The 16,146-nt window shown below is 44.9% G+C and overlaps 1 protein-coding gene across 1 annotated transcript in view; it reads right to left on the bottom strand.

Moving 5' to 3' along the window:
* The window catches only part of Sptlc1 (serine palmitoyltransferase long chain base subunit 1), a 45,837-nt gene that overhangs the window by 27,696 nt on the left and 1,995 nt on the right, over window positions 1-16,146 (bottom strand). Inside the window, exons 2-5 of the mRNA XM_034510552.2 lie at window positions 14,981-15,088; window positions 14,329-14,423; window positions 8,827-8,920; window positions 8,277-8,349 (exon numbers count right to left, since the gene is read on the bottom strand). Of these exons, the coding sequence (XP_034366443.1) occupies window positions 8,277-8,349; window positions 8,827-8,920; window positions 14,329-14,423; window positions 14,981-15,088 (370 nt within the window). The remainder of the gene's footprint in view (window positions 1-8,276; window positions 8,350-8,826; window positions 8,921-14,328; window positions 14,424-14,980; window positions 15,089-16,146) is intronic.

Genomic DNA, 16,146 nt, shown 5'->3' with positions numbered 1-16,146 from the left:
CGACAACTGATCCCATTGTGATGGGGCAGTGGCAGACCATGAAGCAGGTCACCTCTGCCACCAGGATCCTATATCCAACAACTTTACTTACCTTACCCACTTCACCTCCCCTTGACACTTTACTGAGGCTTTGCCTCTTTCATGAGCGGCCTTTACACCTTAGCAAAAAGATTTGACCTACTCTGCACCAAAATATGCTAGTCCTCATGTGGCCCCTTCTCCAACAGCCCAGGTTAGCACTCAGGTACAGCAAGTGTATACTGGGGAAATTCAAATTCACAGTACCAACAGAAATTAGGTAGAAGCAGCTTAAGAATGCTGGTATAAACCCATAGAACCACAGAGGGTAGGTATAAAGTAAGGGACTAAGGGGCACAGGAAAGGGAAATAGAATAGATAGTTATGGATGGACAGGAGTGGGGGGTGTGCTGGAACAGGAGGATCAAGTAAGGAAGAGGAGGGGAGAAGAGAATGAGGGAGGGAACACAGGGAGAAACAGTTAAATAAGGGCCAATTGAAGGGTGGCACAAAAGCTGAATGGAGTAGAAGCTTTCTCTGATATATACGGATATGAAGGCAATCCAAATGAAATCTCTAAACAGTGGGGGAGAGAGAGCTCCAGCTGGCTATCTCTTGTAACCAAATGAAGCTTTCAGTAACAGGACTGGGTGGCATTTAATGGGGCCAAAAGGATCCCATGGAAATCCCAAACAACCCAGGCTGTTGCTAAGACTATAGGCTACTCTCCACAAACCGATGCAAGGTTCCACTGCTGATGATAACACATAACTCACTGAACACGAGGAAGTCTAGCTGGTCTCTACATAGAACCTCCATTCTTATATTCTAGCATCTTTGGTACAGGAACGTTCTCTTGCATGGTACGAAAAGAAAATGTAAACACCACACCAGTCACAACCCTCCAGTCTACAATGCTGGCCTGCATGTACGATGGTAGCACAAAATTTGTGGGAATAAGCAACCAATACTTGATTTGACTTAAGGCCCTTCCCATGAGATGGAACCCATACACAACACTACTTGAAGGACCAAGCACCATACTCAGATTAATACCTTGCTCAGCCATCATCAAAAAAGCTTCCTCTATAGTAGATGGGAACAAATATAGAGGTCCACATGATATCTATTCTTGTTGTCAACTTGACTATACCTGGAATGAACTAGAATCCAATGGAGGGCACACCTGTGAGAGATAATTTTAGCTTGGTTTGAAGTGGAAGAATTCACTTCTAGTCTGGATCTTTGAGGTAGGAACACACACACTTTTGACCTGGGTCTTGAGGTGGGAAGATGCACCTTGAATCTGGGCCACACCTTCCACTAGAAGCCTATATAAGGCCATGGAAGGAAGCCTTTGCTCATCGTCTGCTTGGCCCAGCCTTGCTAGCACATATATTCCTTCCCTGGCATTGGAGCCTATTTCTTTGGGATTCCAGCATATACTGAAATGAAGACCAGCCAAGAAATCCAGCCTTGTGGACTGAGCAATTACTGGATTTTTGGCTTTTCTTTTCACAGTCAGCCATTATTGATTAGCTGGGTTGTAGCTTGTAAGTCATTCCAATAAATCCTCACAATGTGCACACACACACACACACACACACACACACACACACACCCCTCTCTATGAGTTCTGTTACTCTAGAGAACCCTGATTAATATACATCACAGAGAGGCAGAGACTCTGATTCTTGTGCCATCTCCTGGGCTCCTTTCCTACTGTTTGTCTCACCCACCTCCACTGTGTTAGTGCTTGTTCCATCTTACTCTATTCTGTCCTATTGTATTAGTATCCCTCAGAAGCCTGTTTGTTTTCTAATGACAGACAGAAAGGGAATTGATCTCGATGGGAGTGGAAACCATAATCAGGATATATTATATGAGAAAAAAAAAATCTATTTTCAATAAAAGTGGGAAAAAGGGATGCTGGTATAACAGATACATTTTAATCATGAGTTGACATATTTAGTCATTCTAAAATCACGGTTCCTTGTATCCTTTTAATGCAGTCTGAGCCATTCATTCATGTCCAGGAGGAAGAATGTCAGTCTCTGGGACAGCTCATCATCAACTGGCTCAGTCTTAGAGCATCAAAGTCCCTTAAAAATGAGGCATTCTGAGGGAGCACTGGGTCATAAACTCCTTTACCCTGCCCATGCTCATGCCTGAAGGAGACCAGCGTCACCACATGCTCTGTGCAGAGAGTACTTCCAGCTCAGGGAGGCACACTGGCTCTGGTCCTTACCACTAACAGAGGCAGGAGTAGGCAGGGGAGTGAGGCAGATTCCAAAGCAGTGGAGGAAGGAGTCAGGGTGTGTCAACTGAGGACACTCTAAGTAATGGTAAGGGCAAGACTACTTCAAGGAACTGGAGGGAGTGGCCATGGCAGATTCCAGATCAGCTAGATTCTTTAAAAGGTCCTAGAATTTTGAAAACAAACAGCAGATCCCATTTCAAACAAGCAGAGACACGGCATGCTTGTCCACACTCCCTGGCTACTATGTCTATGGGTTACCTCACTGTAAGGAACAGGATGCCCTTGCTGGAAGGAATACACTGCCAATGGCCTCAAGTCAAATCACAGCTAAACTTACCTCAACATTAAGTAAATGTGGCTTCCATACGACTAAGCTCAGGTTCTTCAGCAAGTCCTAGATCTATGACATTAACACAGATAGAGCCTAAGGCAGGTGGCTGCCCAGAGAAATGTCACCAGGAAAAGGCTTCAGGTAAAATGGCCAGAAAGAAGAAAGCAACAAGGACTTTATAGCTGCTTCCTCCCCAAGTGGCTAAGCAAGGGTCAGTCTGAGGCATATCTTCCTTCCATTTTCTACTAGGGTCTGGAGCATCATAGCCTGTGCCTCTCAGGTCCAGACAAAAGACCCCTTTTAACTACAGCCCTGTCTCTGGCTGGGAGTCTACCATAACCTTCACTGTATAGCTGGCAGGTAGTTAGTCCAGGCTACCAGGTCAAGGTGAATTACTCTCGTTTGAGAGCTCCATTTCAGATGCTATGCAGCCTGTCACTTAGGAAGCAGATACAACATTGTTACTAACACTGAAAGGGCTTATCAGCTCTCCAGATTCCTGTCACTGGTGAGAGATGAGGCTGAGAAGCTGGGCATACCAGGGCTTGTCCCAGAGTCTTGGAGGAAGCCCCGCAGCGATAGGAACTGTGTCAGAGCATGCTCATCACTGTGTGCTTCAAAACCTATGTACACTCAGGTGCAGGGGAGCACACTCACCACTGTGCTCACTGATGGCCACTCACATCCAGCTAGCTGCAGCACACTAGGCTAAAGAATCAGAGAGAAGCCAATGACTTGCCTAGTCCTCAAAGTTTCAGAACCCTTGGCCTTTCTTTCTATCTAACAACAGATTTTGCCTGGCGTCAGTCTTGCAGAGCAGGTTCTGTGAGGGGTCAACATGGGCAAGTGCGGAACTTGTTCCTCCTGATGCTGGAGTGTGAACGAACACACGCCCATCCAAGGGAGGGGACAGCAGGAAAAACTACCAGGTGCTATTGGCTGGCTGCTGACAGACCTGTCTTCTGTGCAGATCCACCCAGGCTGGTGAGGCCCCAACTACAACGGAGTACAAGTCAAGCACTCCAGGTTATAACTCGAATCAGCAGAGGTGAGGCCAACACGAGGAGGTCTACGTTCCACACTCCCCAAAGCCACAGATGCTTCACGACCCTCCAGTCCTTTGTCAAACCTCACCAGAGCCTGAGATGGGAGGCCTGACCACTGAGATACCCCAGAACTCAGGCCACAGCCAGGACCGCAGGAGGTTTTTGCTTGCACCCACCATTGGGTGTACACCCACACAAGTCTGAACCTCTTCCATGCCTCACAGTATCTCCTCTGACAAGCATGGAACAAGCACAACTTCTTCAGAGGGCCACTGAGAGGACACCCTGTTTAACGTCAATAAAGCACTCAGCTGTGAAACCGAGTGCTCTGTCAACTGCCCGGCTCTGAAAAAGACTGTTCAATTAAACTAATATCTAGGAGAAAAGGTTTTACCTCAAAAAAGAAGTCTGGTTATCCCTTATCTTTTAATGGTTATGTGAATTTACAGTAGTTAACACATTTTCTGTAGGTCACTTGTCTGGCTTCATTTACAATGAAGAAACAGCATACCCTGTTGGTTGGCTTCAAAGGAAAGCCTAGGAAACAACTAACTTCACAATAGTTCAAATTCAATTTAAGACATTTTCTATTGAGAACTTTCTATTTTTATGTAAATACTATTCTTTTATTTTTGTGGGTGGAGATGGTGGTCTGAGACAGGGTTTTTCTATGTAGCTTGGCTATCCTGAAGACCAGGCTGGCTCAGAATTCAGAGATCCACTTGCCCCTGCCTCTGTAGCACTGAGATTAAAGGCATGTGCCACCATGACCCACTTAATAAATACTCTTCTAAAAAAAGAAAAATCAAAAACTTTCCTTGGCCACTGAGGTGGCTTAGCATGCAGAAGCCTTTGCTACCAGGCCCAATGACCTGAATTTGGTTCCCAGAACATACATGGTGGAGGGGCAGAACTAAGCCCCGCAAACGGCCTTCTCCCTCCACAGGAGCTGTGGCACATGCCCTTCCCACACATAAGCAAATACGTGAAAATCTGAAACTCCCAAGATACAGGAGACATTAGGTCGGCTACTTGGGAGGCTGAGGCAGAAAGATTTCAACTTAAGGCCACCCTGGACAACTTAGTGAGACCCTGACTCAAAATAACAGACACATGCACACGCACATACTTACTTTTTCCTAAAAGTAAAACCAACAGTACTTATGTATTCAACCGTCAGGATGAATGTTTGGACCCTGTGACTCTTACTAAAATGCTCTGAGCTATGTGCCTGAGGACTGCTCCCCACACCTAAAAATCATCATCTTATGACCACAAGAAAAGCAGCCGTTGATCTAGGAATCTGAAGAACATGTGTTCTTGGCCCTCAGTGGCAGCCCCACTGACTACTCTCACACAAAAAAGCAGGCATGTTAAAGCCCATCCACTGGAGGTTTACTGCTGTACAGTGATGTCTTTTGACTCAGCGTAAGACCAAGAAGTCAGTGAGGATCGTCTGCATTAGACCACTCCCTAGGCAACAGAGGGCAGCACAGGAGGTAAGTATGGCTTCCATGCACCCAAACAGGGAAAGGTTGGAATGAACAGGCACCAATACACCCTCCTGAACACGCAGGACCTAGGTACCCTGAAGGGAAACAAGGCTCTCTGCCCAAACCACACAGAAGTATGTGAGAAACATTCCAATCCTGACTCTGTAGTGGCTTTAAACCACAATTCACAACATGTATCAGCAGTACAAATTAGAAGATTTGCTGTGTGGTGTCCACACATGACATGCATGTTGTGTGCTGACCACTTTAAGAACTTGATGTTCAGTTCTCTCAGTCAGACTTCTGGGAGGAAGGCCACATTTTCCACATTTTACATACACTTTACCTCGATCACTGCCCTACCATCTTTCTGTTACAGTAAATGGTCAAAAAGAATTAAAACCAAAACAAAACACTTATTTTGCACGCATGCACACGTACAAGTGTGCATGTGTCATGATCAGAGGATGACTTAAGAGAGTGAGTTCTCGCTTCCCTTTCCTGCTGAGCCATCTCACAGGCCTGGGAGGATGCTTTAACAAGGAGACTTATTCTTTAAGGGGTTTATGTTCACTGTCCACAAGTTAAGAAAAGACCTAAAAGAGGGATAGAACTTTGAAAACAGATGCCCAAATGTACACCAAGGAGGGAAGAAGATTAAATTAAAAGCAACCTTTGTGGGTTAGGGAAAAAAATTCTAAGCCCTGAGCTATAGAGTTCAAATAAACCCAACAAGTACAAAGAAGAGGGTTCTCACCTCTGCCTCAGGGCTCAGTGCAAAGGGTGTCTGCATACTCAGGGTGACAACTCAGGGCTGTTGCAAAGGTTTGAAATTTAGCCTGAGACACTCAAGTAGTGCCTCTGATTTTCCTGAATGTTAGAATTCCAAGGCAGGTCACTATAATTATTATGAAAATCGCTTCCAGAGTAAAAGGCAAAACTCCCAAACAAACAAACAGAAAAAAAAAAAAAAAAAAAAAAAAAAAAAAAAAAAACTACTAGAAAACAGGCTAAGAAGTCTGGATTGCACATGCATACACAGAGGAAGCAGACTGACGGGTGGGAGGATGGACCAGCCAGTCCCGTGACACAGCCGCCCTGCTGCACACGAGCCTGCAACCCTGCTCAAATGAGCCTTCGGTCACAGACAGAGGGAGTGACTGGTCTATAAAGCCAGTTACAAGTATTTCTAAACCTGTATATTCACTATATGTCAGACTCCAATTTAAACTTACAATATACTCATTTGTGGAGCTGGGGTACAGCTCAGAGGACAACATATGTCTAGAACAACATATGTCTAGAACACTGTGGTTTTAAATCACACCCACCCCATCTACGGAAGCTACTTGCAACTGACACCTGCTTGGCAAAAAATAAGAATAAAAAAGCTACTGTCCCCAGTGGAGCGTCACTTGTATATCACCCACACTCCAGGGCAAGGCTCGTGCCCAGGTATAATTGGCAAACACAAATCAGACTGTTGTGGGGGTGTAGGGTGGGCTTTATTTGCTTTACTTTGTTTAGGCATTTTTTTTGTCTTCCTTTTCTTCTTTTTTGAGAGAAAATGGACATGACCTAGGAGGAGTCAGGGGAGGGAACATAATCAAAATATATTGTATGAAATTGTTTAAATAAAAAAAATTGAAAAAGAAAGCAAAGAAAAATTAGAACTCAGAACATGTAAGACAGTCTTGTTTTTGCAAAAATGGGAGAAATGCACACGTATGGACGTCATCTGCGTGTGCTTAGAACAGTCCACAGCAGAGCTAACAAGAAATGGCTTTGTTTTAAGGGTGAGGTGGAGGCTTCCATAAGAGGGTCAGGTAGGGTAAGGCCTGAAGGCTGAACCTCGTACTGGGTTCCTCAGCAAGGAGAGCTAAGTGACCGCATGTAATGCATGCCTGCTGAGTGTCCCCAGGGAGAATGGGGCCATTCTAACCACACTTTCATAACTCTGGGAAACCATTCTTAAAGTTCCACCCTCTTCTGATACAGCAACGTATTTTATCTGTCCTTCCAGATAACTCCTAAGCAGCAATCAAGGCCATGTGACAAAACAGACTGTGAAGAAAGCAGTTTCTGGGCTAGGGTGGTGGCACAAGCGCACTTTTAGTTCAGAGAGACAAAGAAGAAAAGAGGAGGAAGGAAGGAGGAGAAGGAGGAGAAAGAGGAGGAAGAGAAAGCGGAGAAGAAGGAAGAAGAGGAGAAAGAGGAAGAGGAGGGAGAAGAGAAAAGGGAAGAAGAGAAGAAGGAAGAAGAGAAGGAAAAAGAGAAGGAGGAGGAAGTAGAGGAGGAAGAAGAGGAGAAGGAAGAAGAGGAGGAGGGAGAGGAGGAAGGAGAGGAGGAGGAAAAGGCAACTTCTTTCCGATGGCAAACTCACAGTGAGCCTCGTAAATCAGGTGACAGCCTACAACCCCAGTAAAAAGCAGCCTTCCTGTTTTCTAGTCCTACGCCAAAGAAGCAATTCCCTATTCGTGAGAACAAGGCAAACCCCTCTGCTAGCCTTAGACTAGTCTCTCACACCATCTGGCAGTGGTACTGGCCTGAGCTCTGTCCTCTGATGCAGCCATTTGAGCAGGAGCTCACACACAGACACTGGTGACCTCCACCCTCAATGAATAAAGAAAAAAAAAAAGCTACAGTCACAATCTGGTAAAGTATTCCCACTTCCTCCATGGTATCTGCTGCCCAGGGCTCTCTGTCAGCCTCGCCTTTGGATCAGATGTAGCCTGCTGTTAGTTCTTGCCAGTGGCTGGTAGGAAAGAGAGGTGCAGTGCTGCCTGTCTTGGGGGAACACACCGTTGCCTGTCCTTTCGTCCCATAGCACCGTGACACCAGACGTGGATCCCCATGACTACAAAGAGCGAGCCCCAGCAGTTGGCCCTTTCATCCCACAAGAGCCATGCACAACCAAGAGCCTGTTCCTAGCACATGCACTGGGACTCCTGCAGTAGAGCCTACCCCAGCACATCCTCAGCTCTTACGGCTCCGCCCTCTATGTCCCACACATGCTCCCAAATGGGACTAAATGAAAAGTGCACATGCACAGCTTGACAGTTAGGAATACTTCCAAGAGCTTCAAATTCAAACAGATCCCTCATGGGAGTCTGAAAAAATGCACTTACCAAATGTGCCATAGAACCCTCGAGGACCACAGGTCCCCACGCCATACTTCTTTAAAGACGAAAATGCTGCGGCCTGTACGGAAGCAAATCTGTGATGATTTCCTGTGCACAGTGCACACAACCCTCCCTAATCTTGGTCCCACATGGCTCCTCCTCCCTCCTCCCACTTTCCCTTCCTTCTTATAATTCCAGCAACTTTACTAGAGTTAGGAAACAGACAAAGCCTGAAGGAATGGAGAAATGACATGTCCTACTTCTGAAAGCTCACTGACTACCAGGCTTTTCTGGAAGATGTCTGCTAGTCCTGATCCTAATAGGGGCTGGTGCAGCTTCTTGGATGCTCCGACTTCTACCCAGGCCTGGCTTCCGAGGTTCTCTGGCTATCACTCACACTGAGCCCACCAGTCACTTCTGCCCTGCATGGTCCAAGTCCAGATTTGATTCTGTCAGATACAGTAATGTGAGACACTGTCCCCTCTGACGATCCACCAGTCTCTTATGTCATTTCTTCGGCTAGCAGTGTCTTGACCTGGTATTATAAGCTACTCACCTTAACCCGAGGGTTGGCCAGCAACCCAAGGAAATTAAAGGAGGCAAAGTTGACACACTCTTTTCCATTCACCACGATGTTATGGGTTGGAGGTCTGGGGAGAAAGAGAGGGCACAGTTTACTTCAGCACCCATCTGGGCCTGAGACAGCAGGCCCAGCAACACTGTGGAGCCATCTCTCTCCACCCCTTTCCTTTGTGCTTTCTGATAAGTCAAAGAATGGTAAGTTAAAAGTCAGACACTTTCCCATCAGTTCTTTAATTTGTTCCCTTACAACTTAACAGAGAAAAAAAGTGGGGGATTGTGGGAAAGACAGCAGATGGCTGGGGTTTGGTTCTCAGCAAGATATGGTTGTTCCCACTACTTCTACTCTAATACCAGGAGACTTGATGCTCCCTTCTGACCCCGTGGACACTGCACACACGGGGTGCTTATACACGCCAAACACATATATACAAGTGAATTAGAATCAATGTAAAATCTGTTTTTAAAAAAGGAGAAGAATGATAAATCTTTGATTTTTAAAACTTAAAAGGAGAAAGTAGCTAAATAAAATGTCTAAAACTATAATAAAACAATAATGGAAGAAATATAAAATGATCAAGATCAAAGGCAAGAATAGGCAAAGTGAGTTATGATCTTAAAGTGTTTTAAAATGTTATCTACAGCAGCCCACTGAAAGAATACTCATTTCTGAGTGACTGCTGAGATGACCTTTTAAAGGCTCTCTTGTGCTTGCTCACCCCTCGGAGAAGAATCACGGGAGCCAGCTACATGAGTGCAGATGTGAGCACAGCTGAGGTGAGAGGCAGACCCTCGGGGAAACAAACGATGAGTCCTTAGCTGACAACACAACAGACAGCCAGACAGATGCTGGCGAACTCCTGTCCAAGTGAGGAAAAGGGCTGTGTCCAGAACTGTGGCTTCAGCTACACTGCTGCCTGGCTATCTATAGTGAGCCAGACAGAACTGGCACTCTGCACTCAGGGACACTAATTTATTTATTTTTGAGCAGATCTGGCAACTTAGGAGGAAAGAGGTACACAATTCTGGAAAGGTAGAGAAGAGACAACCTGAAATCAATTCACAGGCATAGACTAGATCATATACTACAGATGAAGACTCAGCATTCAGGAGGCAGAAGCATGAGCTCTGTGAACTGAAGGTTAGCTTGGTCTACATAGTAATTTCCAGGCTAGCCAGGGCCACATAAAGAGATCCTGTATTAAGAAAACAAAACAAAGGGAAAGAAAATGTAAAAAAAAAAAAAACCCACACAAAATATAAAAGAGCACAAAGGGACATAGAGTAGGAAAAAGTCAAAAGGGCAGTGACCACAAGTGCCAAAAGCAGAGTGGGGGAGAAAACAAAACAGAGACACAAGGCAGGTTGATGGAGAGAGGGAGGGAGGGAGGAAGGGAGGGAGGGAGGGAGGGAGGGAGGGAGTCCTGTCTACTCTTCTACTTGTCAGTAGGGCAGACACGAAGTATCTGAGATGAAATGTCTGAGCAACAATGAATGCAATAGATACAAGACACCTCAGAAATAAAGCAAATGTTTGCTTTATTATAAAATATCTAAAAAGATACATGTCATAATACCCAGTACTATAAAACATGGCATTTTCTTTTTTATTTTGGAATAGGGTCTGACTTTGTAGCTCAAGGTGGTAAGGTAGTCTTAAACTTATATAGCAGACTACCCTTGAGTTTCTGAACCCCCATCACTGCCTGCCAAGTGCTATGGCTGATTACAGCTGCATGCCACCACGCCCAGCAACACTATGAGTCATGATATTCAAAATGAGTAAAGTACTTGCAAAAACATAAAAGACACAAAGCCAAACTCAGCAAGGACACGAGAATCGTTCAGAAAGGAACATACTGCCCCAAAACAAGGCAATGAATCAGAAACCACTAAAAAGACAGTCTAAGGAAAGCAACATTCTTGTTTTAAAAAATAAATAAATAAATAAAAACTTAAACAAAATCAAAGTAAAAAGTTGGGAATACTCGGGTTTCAATAGCAAGAATTATGGCTGGTGAGATGGCTCAGTGGTCAAAATGTTCACCACAAAGCCTGCTGACCTGAGTTCAGTCCCTCAAGCACACTCTCTGAAAGTTGTCCTCTGACCCCCACAGGCATGCAGCAGTCACTCTCGCACACACACACATATTTAAAAATAAATATTCTGCTTAAAAGTGTCCAATTTTTTCCAGCACACATTAGAGCAGAGGCTAGAGCTGGACAGAAGAATGAACCATCATCGCCACTCTCTAAAGCTCTAAAGCAACAAAACTCACAGGGGCAAAGCCGTCCTGAGCAGAGAGGAGGCCGTAAGCTGCGCCTTTCCCAGCGAGGGGTACATTCACAGACTGTCCCAGGCCAAGCACAGAGCTCTCATATGGAAGAAGTAAGCACCGTGTCTTTCAAAATCTACAAAATTCTGAATGCCTGCTCCTAAGGTATCAGAAAAGAGGCTGAATGATTACTAGAGAAAAGTAAACACGGATAAAGCGAGTGTTCAACTAAATCAGTGAATCTTTGAATCTTAAAAATGCAAAAAGGCAAATCCCAAGCATGACTCAATTTTAAAAACACAGACATGGAAATGACACTGGACAAAGTTCAGCATTGCTATCTAAACTCTTAAAACCAAGATCAGAAGGAGATATCACAAGATGGTAAGACACTGCATGACAAACACAGAGGTAACAAGGCAGACAATGAAGGCGTTCTCTTTAAGAACAGAAAACAAAGCGGCTGATTTTCTTCCTGTTCAGCTTATCACAAAGCTCACACTGTGTGCAGTGGGACTGTGTGCAGAGGTCAGTTACATAAGCAAGAGCAGTCACGCTATTACCCGCAAGGCCTGGCTCACATCACATATGGACTCCAGACTCATGAAACTACTGGAACCAATGTGGGAAGCATATGGAAAATGTGCAATACTAAGAAAAATATTAAGGAAAGAATGTATGACATTCATCTGAAAGGACTGCTTAAATCAAAATTCTGTTAGGGTTTCCAAGGAAATCTCACAGACTTCAGTAATGACATTGAAGACAGAAGGCCATCTATGGTTCAAAGGGTTTAGAAACAGGCGGGAGGTTACCTCACAGGAAGGTTAACGTCGGGCTCAGTGTGGGGCAGGAGGCAGAGACCAATGGGAACCTGGCATGGTGACAACTGTGTATCTACTCAGACTTGGTAAAGTAAGATAGTAGTATGTGACCCACAAGCTATCAGGTCATGTATCAGTTTTTCTATTGACAAAGCTGAGAAACCATACACAAAGGTGACTTCCAGACCTTATGGAACATAAAAGGCACTTTAAAAATGATAGAAGCCACCTCAAGGTGGGGTGGACACACTGATGGCTGCTATAGCAAAGATGGCCCCCAAAGGCACTAGGCCTAATGGCACAAGATGTCACACTTTGCATAACTTCTTTCATATGAAATACCTAGAATGGCCTAGTCAGTAGAAAGGGTATATAAACACTGTCAGGGCCTGGGAGCAGGGAGGGAGGTGGGGAGAGATGGAAAGTTCTAGAATTAAGATACTGGTGATAGTGGCATACCTATGTTAGCACAATGAAAACTACCTATTTAATTTTAACTTGAGATTTTAAAAGACTCAAATTTGTGCTCTGTGGTAGCTCAGCAAGGCATGTCTTCAAAGACAAAACTAAAATGGCACTTTCATGTCATCTCAGAACTAAAACACACAGGCGTTACCTCAACTGCAGTAAGACTCAGTGTATCGATAAAACATCAGTCCAGACAGGGTCATAGTTCAGCTGGCATACACGAGGCCTGGGTTCCATTCTTAGCACCACAAAAACAAGTGACTGCCATGGGTCAGGCCAGAGAGACGGCTGAGCAGTGATGGACTTGTGGCTCTATTGCGAAGATCAGAGCTTGGACCCCAGCATCCATGCTGAGCAGCTTCCAAACGTCTGCAGCTTGAGCTCCAAGGGGCCCAGCACAGGCGCCTACACATACACACACGTTTGCATATCCCAACACAGGCGCCCAAACATACACACGTTTGCATATTCCCTCTCTCTCTCTCTCTCTCTCTCTCTCTCTCTCTCTCTCTCTCTCTCTCTCTCTCTCACACACACACACACACACACACACACCCCTAATCTTATCAAACTGAAACAATTTAAACTACCTAATGTGTTGTTCCCTCCTAGTTCTCTACCATTGAGCTACATCCCAGCCCATTTATTATCATTTAAATCTGTTTTTTTTTTTGAGGGGGGCTGCTTTGAAGTGACTCTATAGCCCAGGCAGGGCTTGAACTGGAGATCTATCTGACAGCCTCCTGAGTAGCTGGGATTCCTATGCCCCAGTCCTAGCCTCTCAGAGCTTTTCTAAATGATACATGTGATGCTCTTGACTTTAATAAAAATTGTTGAAAAAAATAATAGACAGTGAGGGTCAGCAGAGCGTACATGTGTGAAATAAACACAATTTTAAGTATGAGACATGTTCCAGACTCTGTCTGTCTGTCCTCTAATTGCATAAAGAAGAAAATCAAAGAGAGGCCTAGCACAGTGGGTGCCTAGAACCCCAGTGCTGGGTTTTGTGCAGACAGGAGGATTGCTGGATCAGGTAGCCTAGCCAGAAACCAATGACAGTTTTTCACTCAGTGAGACACTGTCTTGGGGGAAAAGGGTCAAGAGAGGCAGACAAAGACACTAGACCCAGGGCCTGCAAACATTTGCATATGTACACACTGGATGTGTGGATCTGCCTCCCACTTAGGGAGAGAGACAGAGAGGGTGAGGAAAGAGAGGAAGGAAGAGAGGCCAATATAGGAGAGAGACCAAATTTTCAAGCCAACAGATAAGATCACAAGGAGTCTATGAGTGGCAGGACTAGAGAAGGACAGAGGTTCAAGAAAGAAAAAAAAAAAAAAAGAAAAGAAAACCCTATTGGCTAACATGAGTGAACAGACGAGATGAAAAGTCCTGGAGAAAGATGTGGATGAACTGAAGACTGTCAGAGAGAACTAACAAGTAAGCAAGGACAATACCCAGGAGAAAGAGAACATGGCTGCACAGCACTGGGCCCTTTAATGGCAACGTAGCCAGAGTCAGAATTAGCAGGGAAGGAAGAAACAAGGTTGAGAAGGCAGCATCAGGGTTCCTCCTGCAGGTACCCTGGGTGCCGAGCTAGTCGAGGGCCACAGCATGCTGCTGTATCTGCTCTAGGCTACCTGTCCCTAACCGGTACAAAGACCTGACCTGATAATGAATGCTGTGGTCCAGTGTTTAGTCCCACCACCAGCAGTAAAATAAAAACTCAGAACAAGGGGGAACCAAGAAACAAGAGTGCAAGTTAGGGGAAGAAAGACTTGCTTTTTAAAGAAAAACAAAAAGATGAGCCCAAATTAGAGTTTAAAAAAAGATTCCCATGCCATCCCTTGAAAGAAATGTCTTCATTTAACAGGGACACCACACGTTTCCCAGGCTTTGGCCAACAGTTACCCGGAGACGATGTTGTAGTTCAGAGCGGGATGGTTCTTGGAGACCGGAGGCACGAGGGGCTCTGGCTGCCACTCTTCAATCAGTTCTTCCTTCTCCTACAGAAGAACAGGCGTTAGGGTGTGGCCCACTGCAACACTGCCACACTCAACAGAGCAACCCAGAAAGCTCCCTGCCATCCTTCCTGGGTTCAGGGTACTTTCCTCCCTCCCCTTCCCTTATTACAGCTTAAACCTCTTTTCCAAGCAGTTTTTGGGTAAAGTGACAACTTAAAAATCTTACTTCTATGTTCAGAATTTCCTCTTCCCTGCCAAACAATGTATCAAAATTCCACTTCAGATGTGCATAGGTAAGATTATTTCCAACACTGAGCCTCCTTTGTGAAGACACATGGAGACCTCTCCTCTGCGTCTCAGGGACAACTCACATAGCCTGTGTGTAGTCCCTAAAGTATGGCAGCTTCACATGTGACCCATGACCCACCTGAGCAGAATGCTGTCTCCTCCAGTGTGGCTCACATTTTGTTTACTCTGACACTTCTTGCCCCCTGCTCTCCCTTTCATGAAGCATTTTGACACACCCTACAGGGTCGGGTTCCATTCCTAATTAGACGTAGTTTCCACATACCTATAGTGAAACAAGCTTAATTTCTTACCTTGGCTGTAAGATCAGAACGCTCTTGCAACTTGTAAGTTTTAGAGAAAACAAGTCTGATTATCCAAAGTATTAGGATTCCTTCCAGAATAAGGTGGTATGCTGGAGCCTGAGAGGGAGAAAAGCAAAGACAAAGTAAAGAAACCAAAGAAGCTATTTCAAAACCTGCAGGGAACTGGAGCCCACCGCTGTGCTGCCGCCTCTCCTGACCTCCACATTCTTCCCACATAAACCTCACTGCCAGGACTTCCTCAACAGTCCTCATGCCTTTTCCATCCTATTGGCCATTACTCCAGCACATGAAAACCCCTAACACTGTTACCTTCAAAAGCTCCCATTAATGGAAACAAAAAAGATGTGGGACCTGACACACAATCACAAAACTTAAAACAATGGTCTCTTATCTTTCAGATAATTTAAACTTTGATTGGCAGGAAATGACTGTAAGAGAACAGTACATACCTGAACACACCTTGTGCACCTCAGCCTGCCCATGGACACCTGAATGCACTACCGTCTGCTACCTCAGTCCACCCACAGATAAGTTAACTAAGTCATATGGAAACCAGCTTCCATAAGTCACAGTTTAATATACCTCACTTATTTCCAGTACACAGCTAAATCTCCTTAAATCTTAGACAGTGTAGTGGGGAGTGTGGGTGGGGTGGCAGTAACAAATGCTTAAAGGAACTCAGTTCTCTGGTCTCTAAGTTGCTCAAAGAATGCCAACCTGTTCCATGCTGAGAGGTACAAAGATAGCTTTATTTTCATTTGAAGTTATTCATTTATTTTTTATGTGTACAGTATTCTATCTGTCTGTATGTCTGTGTACCTATGGCTGCCTGATACCTGCAGAGACCAGAATAGGATTTCCCCTGGAACTGGATTCAAATGGCTGTGAGCCACCATGTGGGTGCTGGGAATTGAATTCAGACCCTCTGATGGAGCTGTAAGTGCTCTTAACATCTGAGATGGTCTCTTAGCTATTCTAGTATCTTGTCCTCTATATATTTTCAGGATAGAGGCCTGGCTGAGTTTACATAGAAGAATCTAGACACCAATAACCATTCAGTCAGTTAAGTGCTAAATATTCTATTTCAGTGGGTTATTACCAGAAAAATCATTTAAAACAGGCATGTTAAGCTGGGTGTGATGGCACATCCCTTT

The sequence above is a fragment of the Arvicanthis niloticus genome, chromosome 8 (genome assembly GCF_011762505.2).
Source record: "Arvicanthis niloticus isolate mArvNil1 chromosome 8, mArvNil1.pat.X, whole genome shotgun sequence".
Lineage (NCBI taxonomy): Eukaryota > Metazoa > Chordata > Mammalia > Rodentia > Muridae > Arvicanthis > Arvicanthis niloticus.
The sequence above is the reverse complement of the archived record's forward strand: the minus strand, read 5'-3'. Positions and strand labels throughout refer to the sequence as shown.